Source organism: Somniosus microcephalus, chromosome 4, assembly GCF_052327205.1.
Source record: "Somniosus microcephalus isolate GS21.2 chromosome 4, FLI_Smic_1.0, whole genome shotgun sequence".
Classification (NCBI taxonomy): Eukaryota; Metazoa; Chordata; class Chondrichthyes; order Squaliformes; family Somniosidae; genus Somniosus; species Somniosus microcephalus.
This window is the reverse complement of record NC_140990.1, coordinates 99,512,191-99,538,520: the sequence shown is the minus strand read 5'-3', so window position 1 is coordinate 99,538,520 and position 26,330 is coordinate 99,512,191. Positions and strand designations below refer to the sequence as shown.

At 48.9% G+C, this 26,330-nt stretch overlaps 2 protein-coding genes across 2 annotated transcripts in view; one reads left to right on the top strand and one right to left on the bottom strand.

The window, feature by feature from the left end:
• The window catches only part of LOC147119579 (uncharacterized), a 64,940-nt gene that overhangs the window by 18,044 nt on the left and 20,566 nt on the right, over nucleotides 1-26,330 (top strand). The window lies entirely within an intron of this gene.
• Nucleotides 807-26,330, bottom strand: LOC147119580 (uncharacterized). The gene is made up of 2 exons (XM_085985150.1): nucleotides 25,935-26,330; nucleotides 807-1,780 (listed from the first exon to the last, which is right to left on the bottom strand). Exon 2 carries the CDS (start codon nucleotides 1,684-1,686, stop codon nucleotides 985-987), a length of 702 nt encoding a protein of 233 aa, XP_085841276.1. The 5' UTR covers nucleotides 1,687-1,780; nucleotides 25,935-26,330; the 3' UTR covers nucleotides 807-984.

Below are 26,330 nucleotides of genomic sequence, written 5' to 3'. Positions count from 1 at the left end.
TGGAGGCCCCACTCCCTGAGCCTACAACCTTCAGCAGGGTCAGTGGTGGAGTACCACAGCGGGAGTGAGCCCGGAGTAACTGTCGGGATCGCACCCTGTGGATGTTCCGGGTCATGTATTTTTAGTTATCCTGGTGTCTAACACGCACACATCAATAAAACAGTGAATTCCTGGAAACACGCTGCAGGTCCTTCTTTATCTGGAGAGCAAATGTCTGTTGTATAATTGTACCAGCAGTTAACAGGCTCCTGTGAACTCCACCCTCTGCTATTTTAATGCAGACTTTAATCAATTTATTTTAAACGGGTTTATTTTAAATGAGCTAACACCTGCCTTAAAATGGTAGACTCAAGACTGTCACACACACATATTAAATCTTCGTGGAATAATTACCAGTCATTTTTAGACTGGAAACTTAACCCTGCCATTTCACTTCAGTCAGGAACAGATCGCAGTTTGACACCAATCTCTGATTTGACAGCACGTTTCCAGCAGTCACCGTTGTTCTTCCTGACTCTAAACACAGTTGTAAAGGAGCCTTCTGTTCCGTGTGCAGGAGCTCTGACCCATGGGAGAGAGCGGCTGGGACACATTCCTTACAGGCCTCAAGATTAACCCGCACGGGGACATTGCTGTCAGTAAAGAGAGACGAGAATGATCAAAGTGCCGTTTGCCCCTCTCAGTGTGGCCCTGAAGGACTGTGTCCAGGCTGTAGTTCTGTTCCCGCCGTACGATCCTCCCCCAGATTGTCCTTTCTGAGCTCCAGCCAGGTGATGCTTAACACTCAGGTGGGAACGAAAAAAATCCACAACTATGTGTTTAAAGCAAACTGATTTATTTCTCATATATGCAGAATATTAAACTCCAGCCCAGTTACAGGGGTTATTAACATCAGCAGAAACAAACCCCAACTGTCAGAATGAACATGGTTCAGTCCTGGATGTGATTAACAGCAGGAATAACAGCAGAATCCAACCCCTGCAGTCACTTGTGAACTCGCTGGTGTTTCAGCAGGTTGAATGACAGAGTGTATCCCTTCCCACACACGGAGCAGGTGAACGGCCTCTCCCCAGTGTGAACTCGCTGGTGTGTCAGCAGGTGGGATGGCCGAATGAATCCCTTCCCACACTCAGAGCAGGTGAACGGCCTCTCCCCAGTGTGAGTGCGTTGGTGTACAGTGAGGTCAGGTGATCGCCTGAACCCAGTCCCACAGTGAGAGCACCTGAACGGTCTCTCGTCAGTGTGAACACGTTGATGACACGTCAGTTCCCCGGAACTTTTATAACACTTTCCACAGACTGGGCATTTAAAAGGTCTCTCACCAGTGTGAACTCGCTGGTGTCTCAGCAGGGTGGATGAATTAGTGAATCCCTTCTCACACACGGAGCAGGTGAACGGCCTCTCCCCGGTGTGAACTCGCTGGTGTCTCAGAAGGTCGGATGACTGAGTGAATCCCTTCCCACACTCAGAGCAGGTGAACGGCCTCTCCCCGGTGTGAACTCGTTGGTGTGTCAGAAGGTTGGATGACCGAGTGAAACCCTGCCCACACTCAGAGCAGGTGAACGGCCTCTCCCCGGTGTGACTGCACTTGTGACTCGACAAGCTAGAGGGTCGGCTGAAGCCTCGTCCACACACAGAACACGTGTACGGTTTCTCCCCGCTCTGAACGGTGCCTTCTGCTTCCATGTTCAAAGGTCCTGATGAATTGAACGACTCTGTCAGATCTTGAAGTGATGTTTGGTTTGAGCTTCCCGTCTGCAAATCCTCCCCTTCTAATACCCTGTAAAATGAATTTAAAACAGGAAAAATGGTGGGTGAGAGAGAACCCACAAAAACACAAAGACAGGTTGTGAAATTGAGGTAATGAATCTGGGAATTTGTGGGGCCGGCACTGGTAAAAAGTGACCATGAAAGCTGCCGGATTGTCATAAAAACCCAACTGGTTCACTAATGTCACAGAATCACAGAAAACCCACAGTGCAGATAGAGGCCATTTCGGCCCATCGAGCCTGCACCGACACATATCCCACCCGATCCCCATAACCCCTACACCAACACATATCCCACCCTATCCCCGTAACCCCATGTATTTAATCCCTGATGCGCCATCAATTACTCAAAAGACTGAAGTTGAGCGAGTAACAATCAGGCTTTTATTAACTAAAGAATGAAGGTCTTGTCTCGAGTGGTCGACCCGTCCAGAATACTAAGGGACTGGGAGGTAGTCACTTATATACCTGGAATAGTGGGAGGAGTCAGCCGAGGCATGTCCAGACCTGTACCTAGTGGAATACACATACAGACACAGACAGGTATGACAGTGGTTTACCACAATCCCCCTAACAGTAAGGGTCAATTTATCATAGCCAATCAACCTAACCCGCACATCTTTGGACTGTGGGAGGAAACCGGAGCACCCGGAGAAAACCCACGCAAACACGGGGAGAATGTGCAAACTCCACACAGACAGTCACCCGAGGCCGGATTCGAACCCGGGTCCCTGGCGCTGTGAGGCAACAGTGCTAACCACTATGCCACCGTGCTGCCCCTTCAGGGAAGGGAACCCGCCACCCAGTCTGGGCCTACACAAGACTCTGGCCTCTATGGGAGATGGGAGTGGGTAGATGGGAGGGGGGAGGGGTGAAGGAGAGTGACTTTATACATCTGCAACTCGACTAGAACTTTGACAGCATCTCCCAAACACACGACCTCCACCACCTAGAAGGACAAGGGCAGCAGGTGCATGGGAACACCATCACCTCCCAGTTCCCCTCCAAGTCACACACTATCCTGACTTGGGCATATATCGCCGTTCCTACATCATCGCTGGGTGAAAATCCTGGAACTCCTCACCTAACAGCATTCTGAGAGTGCCTTCACCACACGGACTGCAGAGGTTCAAGAAGGCCCAGCATCACCTTCTCAACGGGCAACTGGGGACTGGCAATATCTGCTGGCCTTGCTTGAGGGGTGGAGCCTGAGCCGGCCAATCAGGTGAGTCAGTGTGAACCCCTGTTAAACTATTCATCTTTAAAAAGATAAATCGAGATTTCTTTTGTTCTTCTGTTAGACTGATTTTTGGACTCTTGGGGAATCAAGGGATATGGGGGCTGGGCGGGAAAGTGGAGTTGAAGTCGAAGATCTGCCATGATCTTATTGAATGGCGGAGCAGGCTCGAAGGGCAGTAAGGCCGACTCCTGCTCCTATTTCTTATGTTAACAAAACAGTTTAACATTTGTCAGTATTGTGTTTCCCTGGAGTTCCTGGTATGGGTTTCAGACACTTCAGTGCCAAGTGGACCAGGTGTTTAAAGGTTATTAACTTCCGTCTTTCCATGTCGCTGTTAAGTTAAAGGTCCAGAGATTGATTTTCCCTCATTATGCATCTGTTTGTGATATTTGGAGGGACAATGTCTCACCGTTCTGCACCTTCTTGTTGTTGGTGTGCAACCATTGGCCTCAGCTTCGCTAGACAGAATCAGCCAGGGACAGCGGCTGTGCTGCTCCCCATGGTCGAAGTGCTGGCAGCTCGCTGTATCGGCTCAAAGCTCAGAATTACCACTCGGCAAGGTACTGGAGGGTAAACAGTGACTGGGGCCGAACCCCACCATCACACAGCACCTTCAGTATAGGCTCACAGCTCAGAATTACCACTAGGCAAGGTACTGGAGGGCAAACAGTGACTGGGGCTGAACCCCACCATCACACAGCACCTTCAGTATAGGCTCACAGCTCAGAATTACCACTCGGCACTGGAGGGTAAACAGTGACTGGGGCCGAACCCCACCATCACACAGCACCTTCAGTACAGGCTCACAGCTCAGAATTACCACTCGGTGAGGTACTGGAGGGGAAACAGTGACTGGGGCCGAACCCCACCATCACACAGCACCTTCAGTATAGGCTCACAGCTCAGAATTACCACTAGGCAAGGTACTGGAGGGTAAACAGTGACTGAAGAACATAATGTAATTAATATAAGTAGAGAAAAAGTACTAGAGAAACTAACGGGACTAAAATCCGACAAATCCCCTGGACCTGACGGCCTACATCCTAGGGTTCTAAAACAGGTGGCTGAAGAGATAGTGGATGCATTGGTTTCGATCTTCCAAAATTCGCTAGATTCTGGAATGGTCCCAACGGATTGGAAGGTAGCAAATGTAACACCGCTATTCAAGAAAGGAGGGAGAGAAAAAACAGGGAACTACAGGCCAGTTAACCTGACATCAGTCATCTGGAATCCATTGTTAAGGAAGTGGTATCAAGTCACATCGAAAATCATAACATGATTAGGCAGAGTCAACATGGTTTTATGAGAGGGAAATCGTGTTTGACAAATTTATTAGAATTTTTTGAGGATGTAACTAGCAGGATAGATAAAGGGGAACCAGTGGATGTACTATATTTGGATTTCCAAAAGGCATTCGATAAGGTGCCACATAAAAGGTTATTACACAAGATTAGGGCTCATGGGGTTGGGGGTAATATAGTAGCATGGATAGAGGATTGGTTAACAGGCAGAAAACAGAGTAGGGATAAACGGATCTTTTTCAGGTTGGCAGGCTGTAACTGGTGGGGTGCTGCAAGGATCAGTGCTTGGCCCTCAGCTATTTACAATCTATATCAATGACCGAGATGAAGGGACCGAGTGTAATGTATCCAAGTTTGCTGATGATACAAAGCTAGGTGGAACAGTAAGCTGTGAGGAGAACACAAAGTGTCTGCAAAGGGATATAGACAGACTCAGTGAGTGGGCAGTAAGGTAGCAGTTGCAGTATAATGTAGGGAAATGTGAGATTATTCACTGTGGTAGGAAGAAGAGAAAAACAGAATAATTTTTAAATGGTGAGAAACTTTCAAATGTTGGTGTTTAGAGAGATTTGGGTGTCCTCGTGCAAGAAACACAAAAAGCTAGCATGTGGGTACAGCAAGCAATAAGGAAGGCAAAATGCATGTTGGCCTTTATTGCAACATAGAAACATAGAAGATAGGAGCAGGAGTAGGCCATTCAGCCCCTCAAGTCTGTTCCGTCATTTACTGAGATCGTGGCTGATCATCCAAATTCAGTACCCTGTCCCTGCTTTCTCCCCATATCCCTTGATCCCTTTAGCCTTAAGAAATATATCTAACTCCTTCTTGAATATATTTAATGAATTGGCCTCAACTGCTTTCTGTGGTAGAGAATTCCACAGGTTCACCACTCTCTGAGTGAAGAAATTCCTCTTCATCTCAGTCCTAAATGGCTTACCCCTTATCCTTAGACTGTGACCCCTGGTTCTGGACTCCCCGGCCATCGGGAACATCCTTCCTGCATCTAGTCTGTCTAGTCCTGTTAGAATTTTATAAGTTTCAATAAGATCCTCTCTCATTCTTCTAAACTCTAGCGAATATAAACCTAATCGACCCAATCTCTCTTCATACGTCATTCCTGCCATCCCAGGTATCAGTCTTGTGAATCTTCGCTGCACTCCCTCCATGGTAAGAACATCTTTCCTCAGATAAGGCGACCAAAACTGCACACAATACTCAAGGTGTGGTCTCACCAAGGTCCTGTACAACTGCAGCAATACATCCTTGCTCCTTTACTCGAATCCTCTCGCTATGAAGGCCAACATACCATTTGCCTTCTTAACCGCCTGCTGCACCTGCATGCTTACCTTCAGCGACTGGTGCACAAGGACACCCAGGTCTCGTTGCACTTCCCCTTTTCCCAATCTATTGCCTTTCAGATAATAATCTGTCTTCCTGTTTTTGCCACCAGAGTGGATAACCTTGCATTTATCCACATTATACTGCATCTGCCATGCATCTGCCCAATCACCCAACCTGTCCAAATCATACTGGAGTTTCTCGGCATCCTCCTCACAGCACACACGCCCACCCAGCTTTGTGTCGTCTGCAAACTTGGAGATATTACATCTAGTTCCCTCGTCTAGATCATTTAATATATATTGTGAATAGCTGGTGTCCTAGCACCGATCCCTGCGGTACCCCACTAGCTACTGCCTGCCACTCGGAAAAAGACCCGTTTATTCCAACTCTTTGCTTCCTGTCTGCCAACCAGTTCTCTATCCAAGTCAGTACCTTACCCCCAATACCATGTGCTTTAACTTTGCACGCTAATCTCTTATGCAGGACCTTATCGAAAGCCTTCTGAAAGTCCAAATACACCACATCCACTGGTTCTCCCTTATCTATTCTATCAGTTACATCCTCAAAAAATTCCAGTAGTATAGTCAAGCATGATTTACCTTTTGTAAATCCATGTTGACGTTGTCCGATCCTGTCACTGTTTTCCAAGTGCTCTGCTATTAAATCTTTTATAATGGACTCTAGCATTTTCCCCACTACCGATGTCAGGCTTACTGGTCCATAATTCCGCATTTTCTCTCTACCACCTTTTTTAAATAGTGGAGTCTATATAATTTTGGAAGATGACCAGCAATGCATCTACTATTTCTAGGGCCACTTCCTTAAGTACCCTAGGATGTAGATAATCAGGCTCTGGGGATTTATCGGCCCTCAATCCCGTCAATTTCCCTAACATCATTTCCCTACAAATACTGATTTCATTCAGTTCCTCCCTCTCATTAGACCCTATGTTCCCCGACACCTCTGGGAGGTTATTTGTGCCCTCCTTTGTGAAGACAGAACCAAAGTATGTATTTAGTTGGTCTGCCATTTCTTTGGTCCCCATTATAAATTCCCCTGATTCTGACTGCAAGGGACCTACGCTTGACTTCACCAATCTTTTTCTCTTCACATATCTATAGAAGGTTTTACAGTCAGTTTTTATGTTCCCTGAAAGCTTACTCTCATACTCTATTTCCCCCCTCTTAATTAATCCCTTTGTCCTCTTTTGCTGAATCCTAAACTGCTCCCAATCCTCAGGTTTGCTGCTTTTTCTGGCCAATTTATATGTCCTCTCCTTGGATCTTATGCTATCCCTAATTTCCCTTGTTAGCCACGGTTGAGTCACCTTTTTTGTTTTATTTTTATGCCAAACAGGGATGAGCAAATTCTGTAGTTCATCCATGCGATCTTTAAATGTTTGCCATTGCCTATCCACCGTCAACCCTTTAAGTAACGTTCCCTAATCCATCCTAGCCAACTCGCGCCTCATACCATCATAGTTTCCTTTATTTAAATTCAGCACCCTAGGTGAGTCAAATACTTCACTCTCCATCTTAATGAAGAATTCTGTCATATTATGATCGCTGCTCCCCAAGGGGCCTCGCACAACAAGATTGCTAATCAATCCTTTCTCATTTCATAATACCCAGTCTAAGATGGCCTGATCTCTGGTTGGTTCCTCGACATTTTGGTCCAGGAAACCATCCCGTACACACTCTAGGAATTCCTCCTCCACAGTATTGTTGCTAATTTGGTTAGCCCAATCTATATGTAGATTAAAGTCACCCATGATAACTGCTGTGCCCTTATTGCACGCATCTCTAATTTCCCATTTAATGCCATCCCCAACCTCAGCATTACTGTTTGGGGGTCTGTATACAACTTCCACTAACGTTTTCTGCCCCTTGGTATTTCTCAGCTCTACCCATACAGATTCCACATCATCAGAGCTAATATTCTTCCTTACTATTGTGTTACTCTCCTCTTTAACCAGCAATGCTACCCCACCTCCTTTTCCTTTTTGCCTGTCCTTCCTGAATATTGAATACGCCTGGATGTTGAATTCCTAGCCTTGGTCACCCTGGAGCCATGTCTCCGTAATCCCTATTGTATCATATCCATTTACATCTATTTGCACAGCTAATTCATCCACCTTATTACGAATGCTCCTCGCATTAAGACACAAAGCCTTCAGGCTTGTTTTTTTAACACTCTTAGACGTTTTAGAATTATTATTTACTGTGGCCATGTTTGATTTAAACCCTTGAATTCTCTGCCTTCCATTTTTGCTTTTCTCCTTCCAGTCTTTTGTTTCTATCCTTGCTTCCCTTTCCTCTGTCTCCCTGCAAAGGTTCCCAAGCCCCTGCCATTTTAGTTTAAACCCTCCCCAACAGCACTAGCAAACACTCCTCCTAGGACCTGCCCAGGTGCAAATGTCCAGTTTCTACTGGTCCCACCTCCCCCAGAACCGGTTCCAATGTCCCAAGAATTTGAATCCCTCCCCCTTGCACCATTCCTCTAGCCATGTATTCATCTGAAATATCCTTCTATTTCTACTCTGACTAGCACGTGGCACTGGTAGCAATCCTGAGATTACTACCTTTGAGGTCCTAGTTTTTAATTTACCTCCTAACTCCCTATATTCAACTTTTAGGACCTCATCCCGGTTTTTACCTATATCGTTGGTACCTATATGCACCACGACAACTGGCTATTCACACTCCCCCTCCAGAATGCCCTGCAGCCGTCCCGAGACACCCTTGACGCTTGCACCAGGGAGGCAACATACCATCCTGGAGTCTTGTTTGCGGCCGCAGAAACGCCTATCCATTCCCCTTACAATAGAATCCCGTATTACTATAGCTCTCCCGCTCTTTTTCCTCCCGTCCTGTGCAGCAGAACCACCCACAGTGCCAGGAAGTTGGCTGCTGCTGCCTTCCCCAGATAAGCCATCTCCCCCAACAATATCCAAAGCGGTATATCTGTTTGAGAGGGGGATGGCCACAGGGGACCCCTGCACTACCTACCTGCACCTACTACTCTGCCTGGCGGTCACCCATTCCCTTCCTGCCTATGCAGCCTTTACCTGCAGTGTGACCAACTCATCAAACGTGCTCTCCACGACGTCCTCAGCATCACGAATGCTCCAGTATGTACACATTCGCAGCTCCAGCGCCACAATGCGATCTGCCAGTAGCTGCAGCTGGACACACTTCCCGCACACATGGTTATCAGGGACACAGGAAGTGTCCCTGATTTCCCACATAGTGCAGGAGGAGCATGCCACGGAGCCGAGCTCTGCTACCAAGACTTACCCTTCAATTCATTTAAATTAAATTAAATCAAATCAATACCACCAATTATACTACAGTTAAATGATATACTCAAGAGCCCTTGTTTACTAGCACTCCCCGCTACACAACAGAGACCTTAGAAATTATAACCACAAAAATTAAGACCTTCTAAACTTTATAAACTATTAACCTTAACTGTCAAACTATAGAGTAGTATAAATACTCACCTGGCCATACTCACCCAATCAGCTGCTTCCTCTGGCCCGCGTCACTTTTTGAATTGTGATGTGGCTCTGGAACGCCGCCGCCGGTCTGTGAGATTGGTAAGCCTCTGTAAAAAAGCCCGCGTAAGTGAGTTTAAATACTCACTGTAACGCCGCTCTCCTGCTGCTCCCGATTCCGGCCTTTGCAACAACAAAAAACCCGCGAAAGTGAGGGTTGGAGTATAAGGGTAAGGAAGTCTTGCTACAATTGTATAGGGCCTTGATGAGACCACACCTAGAGTACTGTGCACAGTTTTAGTCTCCTTATCTAAGGAAGGATATACTTGCCTTGGTGCAACGAAGGTTCACTGGATTGATTCCTGGGATGAGAGGGCTGTCCTATGATGAGAGATTGTGTAGAATGGGCCGATACTCTCTGGAGTTTAGAAGAATGAGAGCTGATTTCATTGAAACATACAAGATTCTGAAGGGGATTGACAGGGTAGATGCTGAGAGGTTGTTTCCCTTGGCTGGAGTGTCTAGAACTAGGGGGCATAGTCTCAGGATCAGGAGTCGGCCATTGAAGACTGAGATGAGGAGGAATTTCTTCACTCAGAAGGTTGTGAATCTTTGGAATTCTCTGCCCCAGAGGGCTGTGGATGCTGAGTCTTTGGGTATATTCAAGGCTGCGTTAGGTAGATTTTTGGACTCTAGGGGAATCAAGGGATATGGAGACCGGGCGGGAAAGTGGAGTTGAGGTCGATGATCACCAAGGCCCTGTATAACTGCAGCAAGACATCCTTGTTCCTGTACTCAAACCCTCTCGCTACGAAGGCCAACATGCCATTTGCCTTCTTAACCACCTGCTGCACCTGCATGCTTACCTTCAGTGACTGGTGCACAAGGACACCCAGGTCTCGTTGCACTTCCCCTTCTCCCAATCTATTGCCATTCAGATAATAATCTGCCTTCCTGTTTTTGTCACCAAAGTGGATAACCTCGCATTTATCCACGTTATATTGCATCTGCCATGCTTCTGCCCAATCACCCAACCTGTCCAAATCATAGTGGAGCTTCTTGGCATCCTCCTCACAGCACACATGCCCACCCAGCTTTGTGTCGTCTGCAAATTTGGAGATATTACATCTAGTTCCCTTGTCTAGATCATTAATATATATTGTGAATAGCTGGAGCCCAAGGACCGATCCTTGCGGTACCCCACTAGTCACTGCCTGCCACTCGGAAAAAGACCCGTTTATTCCAACTCTTTGCTTTGTCTGCCAACCAGTTCTCTATCCAAGTCAATACCTTGCCCCCAATCCCATGTGCCTTAACTTTACACGCTAATCTCTTATGCAGGACCTTATCAAAAGTCTTCTGAAAGTCCAAATACACCACATCCACTGGTTCTCCCTTATCTATTTTACCAGTTACATCCTCAAAAAATTCCAGTAGATTAGTCAAGCACGATTTACCTTTTGTAAATCCATGTTGACTTTGTCCGATCCTGTCGCTGTTTTCCAAGTGCTCTGCTATTACATCTTTTATAATGGACTCTAGCATTTTCCCCACTACCGATGTCAGGCTTACCAGTCTGTAATTCCCCGTTTTCTCTCTACCACCTTTTTTGAATAGTCGGGTAACATTAGCTACCCTCCAATCCATGGGTATTTTCCAGATTCCATCGAATGCTGGAAGATGATCAGCAAAGTATCAACTATTTCTAGGGCCACTTCCTTAAGTACCCTAGGATGTAGATTATCAGGCCCTGGGGATTTATCGGCCTTCAATCCCTTCAATTTCCCTAACACCATTTCCCTACAAATACTGATTTCTTTCAGTTCCTCCCTTTCATCAGACCCTATGTTCCCCGACATCTCTGGGAGGTGATTTGTGTCCTCCTTTGAGAAGACAGAACCAAAATATGTATTTAATTGGTCTGCCATTTCTTTGTTCCCCATTATAAATTCCCCTGATTCTGATCGCAAGGGACCTACGCTTAACTTCACCAATCTTTTTCTCTTCACATATCTATTAAAGCTTTTACAGTCAGTTTTTATGTTCCCTGAAAGCTTACTCTCATATTCTATTTCCCTTTCTTAATTAATCCCTTTGTCCTCCTTTGTTGAATCCTAAACTGCTCCCAATCCTCAGGTTTACTGCTTTTTCTGGCCAATTTATATGTCTTCTCCTTGGATCTTATGCTATCCCTAATTTCCCTTGTTAGCCACGGTTGAGTCACCTATTTTGTTTTATTTTTATGCCAAACTGGGATGAACAAATTCTGTAGTTCATCCATGCGGTCTTTGAATGTTTGCCATTGCCTATCCACCGTCAACCCTTTGAGTGACATTCCCCAATCAATCCTACCCAACTCGCGCCTCAGACCATCGTAGTTTCCTTTATTTAAATTTAGGACCCTAGTCTCTGAGTCGACTACTTCATTCTCCATCTTAATGAAGAATTCGATCATATTATGATCGCTCCGACCCAAGGGGCCTCGTACAACAAGATTGCTAATTAATCCTTTCTTGTTACATAATACCCAGTCTAAGATTGCCTGATCTCTGGTTGGTTCCTCGACATATTGGTCCAGGAAACTGTGGTGTATGTAACTTGTTCCACCTTAAGAGAACTTAAACCTGTTCCACCTTAAGAGATGTACTACTTTCTCTGGCTGCTGTATATGGTAATACCGGTGGTGACCACACCGGTATATAAGTGCTGTGTAGTAATTTGCTGGGTAGTACAGCCCTAACCGCCGAATAGTAAAGACCTATTGAAAAGTTATTCTTGTAGTCTGTGTCAGTAATTGACCTTAAATATAACTGGAACACACAGACTTAACAGTGGCGACGAGTCCGATCTTACCCTGCGGCAGTTTACATCCACGGCAGCTTCGTCCTCAGAACGGGCGTCGAGAAGAGGCATCCACCCTCATCATCCTGCTGAACAGCACGTCGCGCGGGAGGCATCGAGGACCCGGAGTGAAGAAGAGAAATTCTGAACTCGAAGCCCCCATCAGCGGCAGACAGCTATCTTCCTTCTACCACGGTGGTGGGTAAGCCAATTAGCGAAAGTCGGCCGCGTTGGCTGTAGCGAAGGGGAGGGAAGACGGAGGAAAGAGGGCGGTGAAATCGACCGCGGCCGGTGAAAAGGGCCGGGCCGCATTCGGGCCGAAAGGCGCAGCGACTGGGGCAGCTGAAGGCGCGAGAGCCACGGTGAATTCGAACGCAGCGGGTGCACATAACCGGGCTGCAAGAAGGGCTGCGAGGCGCGACGGCAGGGAAGCGCGAATGCCCACGGGAACCGCGGTGGAGTAGAAGCAGCGTCGGGGGAGCTGTTAACCACTGGGGAGGCGAGACCGGCAGCAGCACAGCAATCGCCATTGCAGCCAGCGGGTGAAGAAGACGCGCGCGGGAAAGACCGCCAAGCGCGGGAAGCCGCCATTTTGGAAAAAAAAAATTTTTTGCAAAGATGCCTAAACATGGGAACATTAATACTTTTGATAGCGACATCGAAGATTCGACCACGTATGTAGAACGCATAGAAGTTTATTGTAGAGCAAATAAGATACCAGATGGGGAGAAAGCACTAACCTTATTAAACTTAATGGGTGCGAAGACATACGGGCAATTGAAACACCTTCTATCACCAGAGAAACCGGCGGATAAGACTCTCGCAGATATTGTTACCGTCCTGAAAAATCATTTAAGCCCCACGCCGCTGATGCTAGCGGAACGATTTAAATTTTACAGCAGAAAGCAGCTGAAAGATGAAAGCAATGCTGAATTTTTAATTGAATTGCGTAAGCTAGCAAAGTACTGTCAGTTTGGAACAGGACTAACAGATGCGCTAAGAGATAAATTTGTGTGTGGATTGTTAAAAGAGACACAAAAGCGACTGCTTGAGGAGAATGAGCTGACGCTTGATAAAGCTGTCGCTATGGCAGCATCGCATGAAGCCGCAGCGAGAGGCACGGCGGTAATGCAGCTACGGTCACCGGAACTCAGCACAAATCAAATGGTCTTGGGTACAGTAAAATGTTATCGTTGTGGAAAGACAACGCACGATCAGAACCAGTGCTGGTTCAAAAATAAGGAATGCAGAAAATGTGGCAGGCTTGGTCACATAGCTAAAGTATGCCGGTCAGGAGAGAAGACCAGCAACAAAAAGTCACCGCAGGGAAAGTACAGAAAGGTACACAGGGTGACAGAGAACAGTTCGAATGAACAGAAGTCAGATTCAGACGCCAGCAGTAATGAACTGGGTAGCTTAAGAGTACACAACGTTGGTAAGGAAGCAGACCTCCAGACAATTTGGGTCACACTTCAGATAGCAGGAGTCCAAGTGAAGATGGAATTGGACACTGGATCGGCATTGACGGTCATGAATAAGAAAGATTACAAAAGGTTATTCCAACATATTCCCCTACGGGATACGGAGATTGTATTGAAAACATACACGGGGCAAAGAGTATACCCCATCGGAAAGATAGAGGTAAAGGTGGTCCACAAGGGCAAAGAAAGCCGAGGAATGGACTTATATGTGCTACCTGAAGGAGGTCCACCACTACTGGGACGGGAGTGGATTAGAAAAATGAATATGGACTGGCATTCCTTAAAAGCACTAACGGTAGATGCCAGGGAAACAGATGTCAAACCTAAACGATTGTCCAGAATATTGGACGATGCTAAAGAGGTGTTCCAGCAGGGACTGGGAACACTGAGAGGAATTACGGCAAACATCAAGATTGAAGAACATGCATAACCAAAATTTTTCAAAGCCAGACCAGTACCCTATGCGATACGATCTGCTGTGGAAGCAGAGCTGGAAGCGCTAGAACGTTCAGGAGTACTGTCTAAGGTAGACTGGAGTGAGTGGGCTACGCCCATTGTTCCCGTGATGAAACGTCCTTCGAGCAACAAGCCGGGAGAACCAGGGAAGGTTCGCATCTGTGGAGATTTCAAGATCACTGTTAATCCGGTGCTTCACACGGTGCAGTATCCGCTTCCGCGGATTGAGGATATCTTCGCTTCATTGTCGGGCGGGAAACACTTCACCAAGATAGACCTGGCGCAGACGTACTTACAGATGGAAGTTGAGGAAGAGTCACGCCAGTACCTCACGATCAACACGCATAGAGGCTTGTACCGGTATAATAGACTGTTTTTTGGAGTGGCATCGGCTCCAGCAATTTGGCAGAGGGCCATGGAGCAGGTATTACAGGGAATTCCAGGCACACAATGTTACCTGGACGATATTCTGATTACAGGAGATGGTGACGAGGAACACCTCGCAAATTTGGAACTGGTGCTCATCAGATTGAAAGAATATGGACTTCGAGTTAATCGGCAGAAATGTGAGTTCTTTCAGAAGCGGATCTCGTACTGTGGCCATGTCATTGACCAGGAGGGACTTCATAAGTCTCCTGACAAGATCGAAGCGGTTGTGAAGGCTCCCGCTCCGGTTAATGTATCTCAGTTGAGGTCGTTCCTAGGATTGATTAACTATTACCATAAGTTTCTGCCAAATTTATCCACGGTACTGCACCCGCTGAACGCTCTTTTGCAGAAGGGAGTACCATGGGAGTGGAGCGAGGACTGTAAGAAGGCCTTTCGCAAAAGCAAGGAATTGATAACCTCAGAGGAAGTGTTGGCTCACTGTGGTAAACCACTTTTATCGTTCACTATCGTTACACTATGGTTATCAGTTTATATCGTTACACTATGGTTATCACTGTTTACACTGTTGTATCACTACACAAGGTCACCTCTTGTCACGCTGTTATACCTGGGCTGACCACAGCTGACTCCGCCCATGACTCCGCCTGCTTGCCCAGGTATAAAGGTGGTCGACTGGCTGGTATTCCTCCTTGTTGGACCCGATCACCCACGAGGGTGGGCTCTGTTATTTAGCCAATAAAAACCTATAGTTACTATCTTAACTCATCGCTTTTCATTGGATGAATTGATAGGTATATCAATTTTATTGGCTAAATTTTGAAATGAGTGGATCGGAGCAGCCAAACGACCAGCCAAACGGCCAGCTACAACAGCCACAGCAGCCGGCCTGGCTGCGAGCCCTCCGACCGCCGTACCTGGATCTAAACCCACAGGCAGCGAACTCAGCCCTCGACTTCAAACACTGGCTGAGCTGTTTCGAATCCTACCTGGGAGAATCCGGCATGCCTCCGGGATCCAAACTAAGAGTTCTGACCGCCCAAGTGAGCCCTAAAGTATTTGCAATCATCCAGGACCTTACTACATACGAGGACGCCCTCAACCTGCTGAAAGAGCAGTACCGGAGCCCGGTAAACTCTATGTATGCCAGACATCTCCTAAGATCCCACTCGCAACAGCCAGGAGAGTCTGTAGATGAATTTTTACGGGCGCTACAAACACTCGGCAGGGACTGTGACTTTAAAGCTGTAACGGCTGCAGAAAATACTGAAGGGAATATCCGCGATGCCTTCGTGAAAGGCCTTCGGTCCGACTACTCACGGCAAAGACTGCTCGAATCAAAGGACCTCGACCTGAATACAACTGCAGCCCTCGCTCGCTCTCTGGAAGTGGCCCATCGGGACCTCGAGGCGTACTCCAGGTACTGTGCTGCGCGACCCTGGGACTCCGGCCCGACCCCGGCCACAATACCCCTCGCACCGCCGCCTCTGGGACCTACCTCAGCGTCGGCGTCCCAGAACCGATCGGGACCGCCACCCCCGGTACCGGCTGCAACATCGGAGCCCCGCGATCGGGCCGCCGGCTGCTTCTTCTGTGGCCAGGCGAAACACCCGAGGACGCGCTGCCCTGCAAGAAACGCGACTTGCTCCGATTGCCACAAGAAAGGCCACTTCGCTAAGGCCTGCAGGGGGAGAGCCACAGACGCCAGCAGTGCCTCATGCGAGTTGTGGGGGCGGCCATCTTTCATCAAGGCCACAGATGCCAGTATCCCCTCGTGTGAGTCGTGGGGGCGGCCATCTTTGATCAAGGCCACCGACACCAGCAGTGCCTCATGTGAGTTGTGGGGGCGGCCATCTTCTCCGCCATTTTATTCAACCTCGTGGGCGCCGCCATTTTGTCCACCACACTCGACCGCCACCTTGCCTCCAGACCCGACCACCGCCTCACCCGCAGACTACAGCAGCTCGCTCAGCCATACACTAGCCTCCGTCACACTGGACCAAGCTCGCCCGCATCACCTGTCCAAGTCAATGATGGACATCAAAGTAAACGGCCACGCCACGACCTGCCTGTTCGACAGCGGAAGCACGGAGAGTTTCATCCATCCAGACACGGTGAGCCACTACTCCCTCACTGTCCGGCCAACGCGCAACCGGATCTCGATGGCGTCGAGGTCCCATTCTACAGACATCAGCGGCTACTGTGTTGTGACCCTGTCGGTTAGGGGCACGGAGTATAAAAATTTTAAACTCCTCGTCCTGCCCCAGCTCTGCGCTGCCGTCCTACTAGGGCTGGACTTCCAATCCCACCTTCAAAGTGTCACTTTGGCATACGGTGGACCCCTCCCCCGACTCACAGTCGACAACCAGCAGCCTTTAAACCGCCCACCGCATACCACCTGCGGCCTATCCACCCTCAAGGTCCCGCCCCCCTCCCTGTTCGCTAACCTCACCCGCGACTGTAAACCCGTCGCCACCAAGAGCAGGCGGTACAGCGCCGGGGACAGAGCTTTTATTAGCTCTGAGGTGCAGCGTCTCCTGAAGGAGGGCATCATCGAGAGGAGCAACAGCCCCTGGCGTGCCCAGGTCGTAGTCGTTAAGACCGGCAATAAAAACCGCCTGGTCATCGACTACAGCCAAACCATAAACCGGTACACCCAGCTGGACGCATACCCCCTTCCCCGCATATCTGATATGGTCAATCAGATTGCACAGTACCGGGTATTCTCCACCATCGACCTTAAGTCGGCCTATCACCAACTCCCTATCCGCCCTGAGGACCGCCAGTATACCGCCTTCGAGGCGAATGGCCGCCTCTACCACTTAGGGTTCCCTTCGGCGTCACCAACGGGGTTTCGGTCTTCCAAAGGGAGATGGACCGGATGGTTGACCAGAACGGGCTGCAGGCCACGTTCCCTTATCTAGATAACGTCACCATCTGCGGCCGCGACCGGCAGGACCACGATGTTAATCTGGAGAAATTCCTCCGCACGGCCGAACGGCTGAACCTCACTTACAATAAGGAGAAATGTGTGTTTAACACCTCACGTCTCGCCATCCTCGGCTGCGTAGTAGAGAACGGGGTCATCGGCCCCGACCCCGAAAGAATGCGCCCCCTCATGGAGCTACCCCTCCCCCACTGTCCAAAGGCGCTGAAGAGAACCCTGGGGCTCTTCGCCTACTATGCCCAATGGGTGCCGAATTATGCGGACAAAGCCAGACCCCTCATGAAGTCCACCTCCTTCCCCCTGACGGCAGAAGCGTGCGCAGCCTTCTCCCTCATAAAGGGAGACATTGCTAAGGCCACAATGCACGCGGTGGATGAGTCTATCCCTTTCCAAGTGGAGAGCGATGCATCCGACTTCGCCCTAGCAGCAACCCTTAACCAGGCGGGGAGACCTGTGGCCTTCTTCTCAAGGACCCTCCAGGGCCCTGAGATCCGACACTCTTCGGTCGAGAAGGAGGCCCAGGCGATCGTGGAGGCAGTACGACGCTGGAGGCATTACCTGGCAGGCAAACGATTTACCCTCCTCACCGACCAGCGTTCAGTCGCTTTTATGTTTAATAACAAGCTGAGGGGCAAAATCAAGAACGACAAGATCTTGAGGTGGAGAATCGAGCTCTCCACCTATGATTATGATATCTTGTACCGACCTGGTAAACTGAACGAACCCCCAGATGCTCTATCACGAAGTACATGCGCCAACGCGCAAATTGATAGACTGCAGACCCTCCACAACGACCTCTGCCACCCCGGGGTCACCAGACTTTACCACTTCATTAAGGCCCGCAACCTGCCCTACTCCATCGAGGAGGTCAGGACCATGACCAGGAACTGCCAAACCTGTGCCGAATGCAAACCGCATTTCTTTAGGCCGGACAGAGCAAGCCTGATCAAGGCCACCCGCCCCTTCGAGCGCTTGAGCATCGATTTTAAGGGGCCCCTCCCGTCCTCTGACCGTAATGTGTACTTCCTCAACATCATTGATGAGTACTCCCGTTTCCCCTTTGCCTTCCCCTGCCCAGACATGACCAGTACCACGGTCATCAAATGCCTGAACGACCTCTTCGCCTTGTTCGGGTTCCCGAACTATATACATAGCGACCGGGGCTCATCCTTCATGAGCGAGGAACTTCGCCAGTTCCTACTAGCGAGAGGCATTGCTGCAAGCAGGACCACCAGCTACAACCCCCGAGGGAACGGCCAGGTGGAAAGAGAGAACGCGACTGTCTGGAAGGCCGTTCTCTTAGCCTTAAAGTCTAAGGGCCTGCCAACCTCTCGCTGGCAGGAAGTCCTCCCGGCAGCGCTGCATTCCATCCGGTCACTGCTTTGCACGGCCATTAACGCCACCCCCCATGAACGAATGTTTGTTTTCCCCAGGAAGTCGACTACGGGAACCACGCTACCAACATGGCTGACTTCTCCGGGGCCCGTCTTGCTGCAAAAGCACGTGAGGGCCCATAAAACGGACCCCCTGGTCGAGAGGGTGGACCTCCTGCACGCCAACCCCCAGTACGCCTATGTGGCATACCCAGACCGGCGGGAGGACACAGTCTCCTTACGAGACCTTGCACCCTCGGGCACCCCTGAGACACCACCGTTACCCCCCACCACCCCCCCAAATCCACCCCAGGTAGACGGCATGCCGGAACCCCACGAGCCTTCACCGACCGCGCAGACACCAGCATTAACATCGGATACTGCACCACCGCCGCCGCGCCGATCAGAGAGACTTACGAGGCCTCCGGACAGACTGACATACCCGAACTGGTAGCACACTTCACCCCGCCGGACTCAAATCTAAACAAGGGGTGAATGTGGTAAACCACTTTTATCGTTCACTATCGTTACACTATGGTTATCACTGTTATATCGTTACACTATGGTTATCACTGTTTACACTGTTGTATCACTACACAAGGTCACCTCTTGTCACGCTGTTATACCTGGGCTGACCACAGCTGACTCCGCCCATGACTCCGCCTGCTTGCCCAGGTATAAAGGTGATCGACTGGCTGGTATTCCTCCTTGTTGGACCCGATCACCCACGAGGGTGGGCTCTGTTATTTAGCCAATGAAAACCTATAGTTACTATCTTAACTCGTCGCTTTTCATTGGATGAATTGATAGGTATATCACTCACTTCAACCCAACACTGCCTATTCGTTTGGCTTGTGATGCTTCTCCATATGGTATTGGGGCAGTACTCTCACACAAGTTGCCAAATGGCACAGAGAGGCCAGTCGCGTTCGCATCCAGATCATTGACCTCCGCTGAGCGCAACTATGCTCAGATAGATAGGGAGGCTCTCAGCCTTGTGTGGGGAGTAAAGATGTTTAATCATTACCTGCAGGGCCAAAAGTTTACGCTTCTGACAGACCATCAGCCGTTGGTATCCATTTTTAACCCCAAGAAGGGTGTGTCGGTGATGACAGCACAGAGACTCCAGAGATGGTCCCTTTTCCTAGGGGCACATCAATATCAGATAGAATTCAAAGGTACAAAGCAGCATGGTAATGCTGATGGGCTGTCGCGCCTGCCACTACCTGAAGAAGAGGAGACAACGAAGGTTGACCCTGTTGAGTTATTTCACTCGACCATCATCGAGTGTTTACCAGTCACCAATGCAAGTATTGAAAGAGAAACCAGGAACGACCCGACACTGTCCCGAGTCTACGAGGTGACAGTGAAGGGATGGCCAGCACATGGTGATTCTCTGTTACCGGCATTCTCGGCAAGACGAGACCAGCTGTCCGTCTGTCAAGGAACATTGATGTATGGAACGAGAGTGATTATTCCTCCTAAGTTAAGGGAAAGAGTTCTAAAGGAACTGCATGAAGGTCATCTGGGGGGAGTCAAGATGAAAAGCCTTGCTAGGGCTTATGTGTGGTGGCCGGGTGTCGACCAACAGATAGAGGAGCTGACGAAAAGCTGCTCAGGGTGCCAAAAAGTGCAAAATGCACCTCCGATTGCACCGCTGCATCCATGGGAATGGCCTTCAGCCCCATGGCAACGCGTACATATTGACTTTGCTGGTCCATTCATGGACTCCATGTTTCTAATTGCGGTGGACGCACATTCTAAATGGCCAGAAGTGATCAAGATGACTACCACTACTTCAGAAAAGACAATTGCGGTGTTAAGAACGATATTCGCAAGGAACGGATTGCCAGAACAAATATGTTCCGACAACGGACCGCAGTTCGTGTCAGAAGAATTCCAAAAATTCTTAAAGAAGAATGGGGTGAAACATTATACCTCTGCCCCATATCATCCGGCTACAAATGGGTTGGCCGAGAGATTTGTACAAACATTCAAAAAGGCAATAAAGGCCATGAGCGAAGATCAGATTCCACTACAACATAAGGTGGACAAGTTTCTACTGGCATATCGAAACGCCGCTCATGCAGTGACAAACCAAAGTCCTGCCATGATGTTTTATAACAGGAGGTTGCGGTCCAGGTTGAACTTGTTAAAACCAAATGTGCGGAGGGAAGTTGAAAACAAACAGTTCCAGCATATAAATAACAAGACCACTCGGAGTTTCGAGGTAGGACAACCAGTGTTGGCCAGGGACTATGGAAACGAGAAATGGCAATCCGGAACAATTCGGGCCAGACAAGGACCCCTGATGTACACGGTAGATGTTGGTAAAAATGTAATACGGCGTCATGCTGACCAACTGGTAGAATCGAGAACAAGGGTCGAACCCATGGTTACGACAGAGACACCGTGGAAGAAGTTAGTGAACCTGAAGCATCTACCTCGGCAGTGAATGTACCTGATGATGATGTCCAAGACATAACAGACCAACTAGAGGAGTCACCTCAGCAACAAGAATCAGAGACCCCTGAAAGGCGTTATCCAACTCGAATCAGGAGGCCTCCTGAGAGACTGAACCTTTGAACTGTTTCTACATGAAGTTGTATATGTATATATGTTATTATGTTATGTTAAATGGGGATATAACTGTTAAGCTAAAAAGGGAGGATTGTGGTGTATGTAACTTGTTCCACCTTAAGAGAACTTAAACCTGTTCCACCTTAAGAGATGTACTACTTTCTCTGGCTGCTGTATACGGTAATACCGGTGGTGACCACACCGGTATATAAGTGCTGTGTAGTAATTTGCTGGGTAGTACAGCCCTAACCTCCGAATAGTAAAGACCTATTGAAAAGTTATTCTTGTAGTCTGTGTCAGTAATTGACCGTAAATATAACTGGAACACACAGACTTAACAGAAACCATCCCTTAAACACTCCAGGAATTCCTCCTCCACAGTATTGTTACTGATTTGGTTAGTCCAATTTATATGTAGATTAAAGTCACCCATGATGACTGCTGTGCCCTTATTGCATGCTTCTCTAATTTCCCTTTTAATGCCATCCCCAACCTCCACATGACTCTAGGGGAATCGAGGGATATGGAGATCGTGTAGGAAAGTGGAGTTGAGGTCGATGATCAGCCATGATCTTATTGAATGGTGGAGCAGGCTCGAGGGACCGGAGGGCCTACTCCTGCTCTGACTTCTTATGACATTTCTAAATTATGAAGACAGGTTGCATGGACAAGGCTTCCACTCCCTTGAATATAGAAGATTAGGAGGTGATGTAATTAAAGGGCATCTGGCACGTATCCACACATTTCACCAGCCTATCTGTCTTCTTGAAGTCTATCACTGTCCTCCTCACTCTTCACTATACCTCCAAATATTGTATCAACTGCATGGGACTGCACATGGTGATTCCAACCCTGGGACTGTACATGGGGATTCCAACCCTGGGACTGCACATGGTGATTCCAACCCTGGGACTGTACATGGTGATTCTAACCCTGGGACTGCACATGGTGATTCCAACCCTGGGACTGTACATGGTGATTCTAACCCTGGGACTGCACATGGTGATTCTAACCCTGGGACTGCACATGGTGATTCCAACCCTGGGACTGTACATGGTGATTCTAACCCTGGGACTGCACATGGTGATTCTAACCCTGGGACTGCACATGGTGATTCCAACCCTGGGACTGTACATGGGGATTCTAACCCTGGGACTGTACATGGTGATTCTAACCCTGGGATTGTACATGGGGATTCTAACCCTGGGACTGTACATGGTGATTCTAACCCTGGGACTGCACATGGTGATTCCAACCCTGGGACTGTACATGGGGATTCTAACCCTGGGACTGCACATGGTGATTCTAACCCTGGGACTGCACATGGTGATTCCAACCCTGGGACTGTACATGGGGATTCTAACCCTGGGACTGTACATGGTGATTCTAACCCTGGGATTGTACATGGGGATTCTAACCCTGGGACTGTACAGGGTGATTCTAACCCTGGGACTGTACATGGTGATTCTAACCCTGGGACTGCACATGGTGATTCCAACCCTGGGATTGTACATGGGGATTCTAACCCTGGGACTGTACATGGGGATTCTAACCCTGGGACTGTACATGAGGATTCTAACCCTGGGACTGTACATGGTGATTCCAACCCTGGGATTGTACATGGGGATTCTAACCCTGGGACTGCACATGGTGATTCCAACCCTGGGACTGTACATGGTGATTCCAACCCTGGGACTGTACATGGTGATTCTAACCCTGGGACTGTACATGGGGATTCTAACCCTGGGACTGTACATGGTGATTCTAACCCTGGGATTGTACATGGGGATTCCAACCCTGGGACTGTACATGGGGATTCTAACCCTGGGACTGTACATGAGGATTCTAACCCTGGGACTGTACATGGTGATTCCAACCCTGGGATTGTACATGGGGATTCTAACCCTGGGACTGTACAGGGTGATTCTAACCCTGGGACTGTACATGGTGATTCTAACCCTGGGACTGCACATGGTGATTCCAACCCTGGGATTGTACATGGGGATTCTAACCCTGGGACTGTACATGGGGATTCTAACCCTGGGACTGTACATGAGGATTCTAACCCTGGGACTGTACATGGTGATTCCAACCCTGGGATTGTACATGGGGATTCTAACCCTGGGACTGTACATGGGGATTCTAACCCTGGGACTGTACATGGGGATTCTAACCCTGGGACTGTACATGGGGATTCTAACCCTGGGACTGTACATGGGGATTCTAAACCTGGGACTGTACATGGGGATTCTAACCCTGGGACTGTACATGGGGATTCTAAACCTGGGACTGTACATGGGGATTCCAACCCTGGCACTGTACATGGGGATTCTAACCCTGGGACTGTACATGGGGATTCTAACCCTGGGACTGTACATGGGGATTCTAACCCTGGGACTGTACATGGGGATTCTAACCCTGGGACTGTACACGGGGATTCTAACCCTGGGACTGTACATGGGGATTCCAACCCTGGCACTGTACATGGGGATTCTAACCCTGGGACTGTACATGGGGATTCTAAACCTGGGACTGTACATGGGGATTCTAACCCTGGGATTGTACATGGGGATTCTAACCCTGGGACTGTACATGGGGATTCCAACCCTGGGACTGTACATGGGGATTCTAACACTGGGACTGTAAATGGGGATTCTAACACTGGGACTGTACATGGGGATTCCAACCCTGGGACTGTACATGGGGATTCCAACCCTGGGACTGTACATGGAGATTCCAACCCTGGGACTGTACACGGGGATTCCAACCCTGGCACTGTACATGGGGATTCCAACCCTGGGACTGTACACGGGGATTCCATCCCTGGGATTGTACATGGGGATTCCAACCCTGGGACTGTACATGGGGATTCTAACCCTGGGACTGTACATGGGGATTCTAACACTGGGACTGTACATGGGATTCCAACCCTGGGACTGTACATGGGGATTCCAACCCTGGGACTGTACAAGGGGATTCTAACCCTGGCATTTTACATGGAGATTCCAACCCTGGGACTGTACGAGGGGATTCTAACTCTGGAACTGCACATGGGGATTCCAACCCTGGGACTGTACACGGGGATACCAACTCTGGAACTGTACATGGGAATTCCAACCCTGGGATTGTACATGGAGATTCTAACCCTGGGACTGTACATGGGGATTCTAAACATAGAAACATAGTAGATAGGAGCAGGAGTAGGCTATTCAGCCCCTCGAGCCTGCTCCGCCATTCAAGCGATCATGGCTGATCATCCAAATTCAGTACCCGATCCCTGCTTTCGCCCCATACCCCTTGATCCCTTTAGCCTTAAGAAATATATCCAACGCCTTCTTGAATATATTTAATGATTTGGCCTCTACTGCCTTCTGTGATAGAGAATCCCACAGGTTCCCCACTCTCTGGGTGAAGAAATTCCTCCTCATTTCTGTCCTAAATGGCCTACCCCTTATCCTTAGATTGTGACCCCTGGTTCTGGACTCCCCGACCATCGGGACATCCTTCCTGCATCTAGTCTGTCCAGTCCTGTCTGAATTTAATAAGTTTCAATGAGATCCCCCCTCATTCTTCTAAACTCCAGCGAGTACAAGCCCAATTGACCCAATCTCTCCTCATACGTCATTCCTGCCATCCCAGGTATCAGCCTGGTGAATCATCGCTGAACTCCTTCAATGGCAAGAACATCCTTCCTCAGATAAGGTGACCAAAACTGCACACAATACTCAAGATGTGGTCTCACCAAGACCCTGTACAACTGCAGCAAGACATCCTTGTTCCTGTACTCAAACCCTCTCGCTACCAAGGCCAACATACCATTTGCCTTCTTAACCGCCTGCTGCACCTGCATGCTTACCTTCAGCGACTGCTGCACAAGGACACCCAGGTCTCGTTGCACTTCCCCTTCTCCCAATCTATTGCCATTCAGATAATAATCTGCCCTCCTGTTTTTGCCGCCAAAGTGGATAACCTCACATTTATCCACATTATATTGCATCTGCCATGCTTCTGCCCAATCACCCTACCTGTTCAAATCATCCTGGAGTTTCTCGGCATCCTCCTCACAGCACACACGCCCACCCAGCTTTGTGTCGTCTGCAAATTTGGAGATATTACAACTAGTTCCCTTGTCTAGATCATTAATATATATTGTGAATAGCTGGGGTCCAAGGACCGATCCCTGCAGTACCCCACTAGTCCTGGGACTGTACATGGGGATTCTAAACCTGGGACTGTACATGGAGATTACAACCCTCAAACTGTACATGGGGATTACAACCCTGGGACTGTACATGGGGATTCCAGCCCTGGGACTGTACATGGGGATTCCAGCCCTGGGACTGTACATGGGGATTCCAGCCCTGGGACTGTACATGGGGATTCCAGCCCTGGGACTGTACATGGGGATTCCAGCCCTGGGACTGTACATGGGGATTCCAGCCCTGGGACTGTACATGGGGATTCCAGCCCTGGGACTGTCGAAGGGGGCCCAGCTCTGGGACTCTTCTGTTAAAATTGTGTGGGTTGTTAACCGTAAGCTCTGATTTTGCCAACGTCTTCAGGAGAGGTTTTGAGAAATCCTAAGTGTGGAGACTCTGAATCAAATAACTGAGTCAATGCTTTACTCTACCCGGCCCTAGGACCCGGTTGTAACTGACACTGAAGCCCCGCCCACAGGTTGTACCTTAACCAAGATGGCCGCGCATGCGCTTTCTTACTCACTGTATCAAGATGGCGGCCGTTAGCCTGGGCCTGTGATCGGGAGAAGCCCCGAAGCTGCAAACGCGGGACCTTCAGGTTATTATTCGGGGTTTACGGCCTACACCAGTTATTTATGAAGCCTCTTCGCCCACCCGCCGGTCCATTACTCCGCTCCGTCCGGTCATATCTTACTGCCTGTCCGGATCGGATATGCAGCCTACCTTTTTGGCCATTACACGCAGCGCGCATGCTCCGAACCTAGGGTTTCTCGTGTCTGCGCATTGGGCTCCTGTAGTCTGGGTGCGGCGCCTTCTCCCCCGCGGGGAATGCTGGGTAAAAACCATTGAAAGGCAACATTAGTGAATAGAACAGTTCATTCTGGCAGTTAGAGTGTGTCTCTGATGATCTTAATAACCT

Bases quoted from the DNA above. Each gene is read 5' to 3' on its own strand.
- LOC147119580 (XM_085985150.1), bottom strand. From the start codon at position 1,686: ATGGAAGCAGAAGGCACCGTTCAGAGCGGGGAGAAACCGTACACGTGT.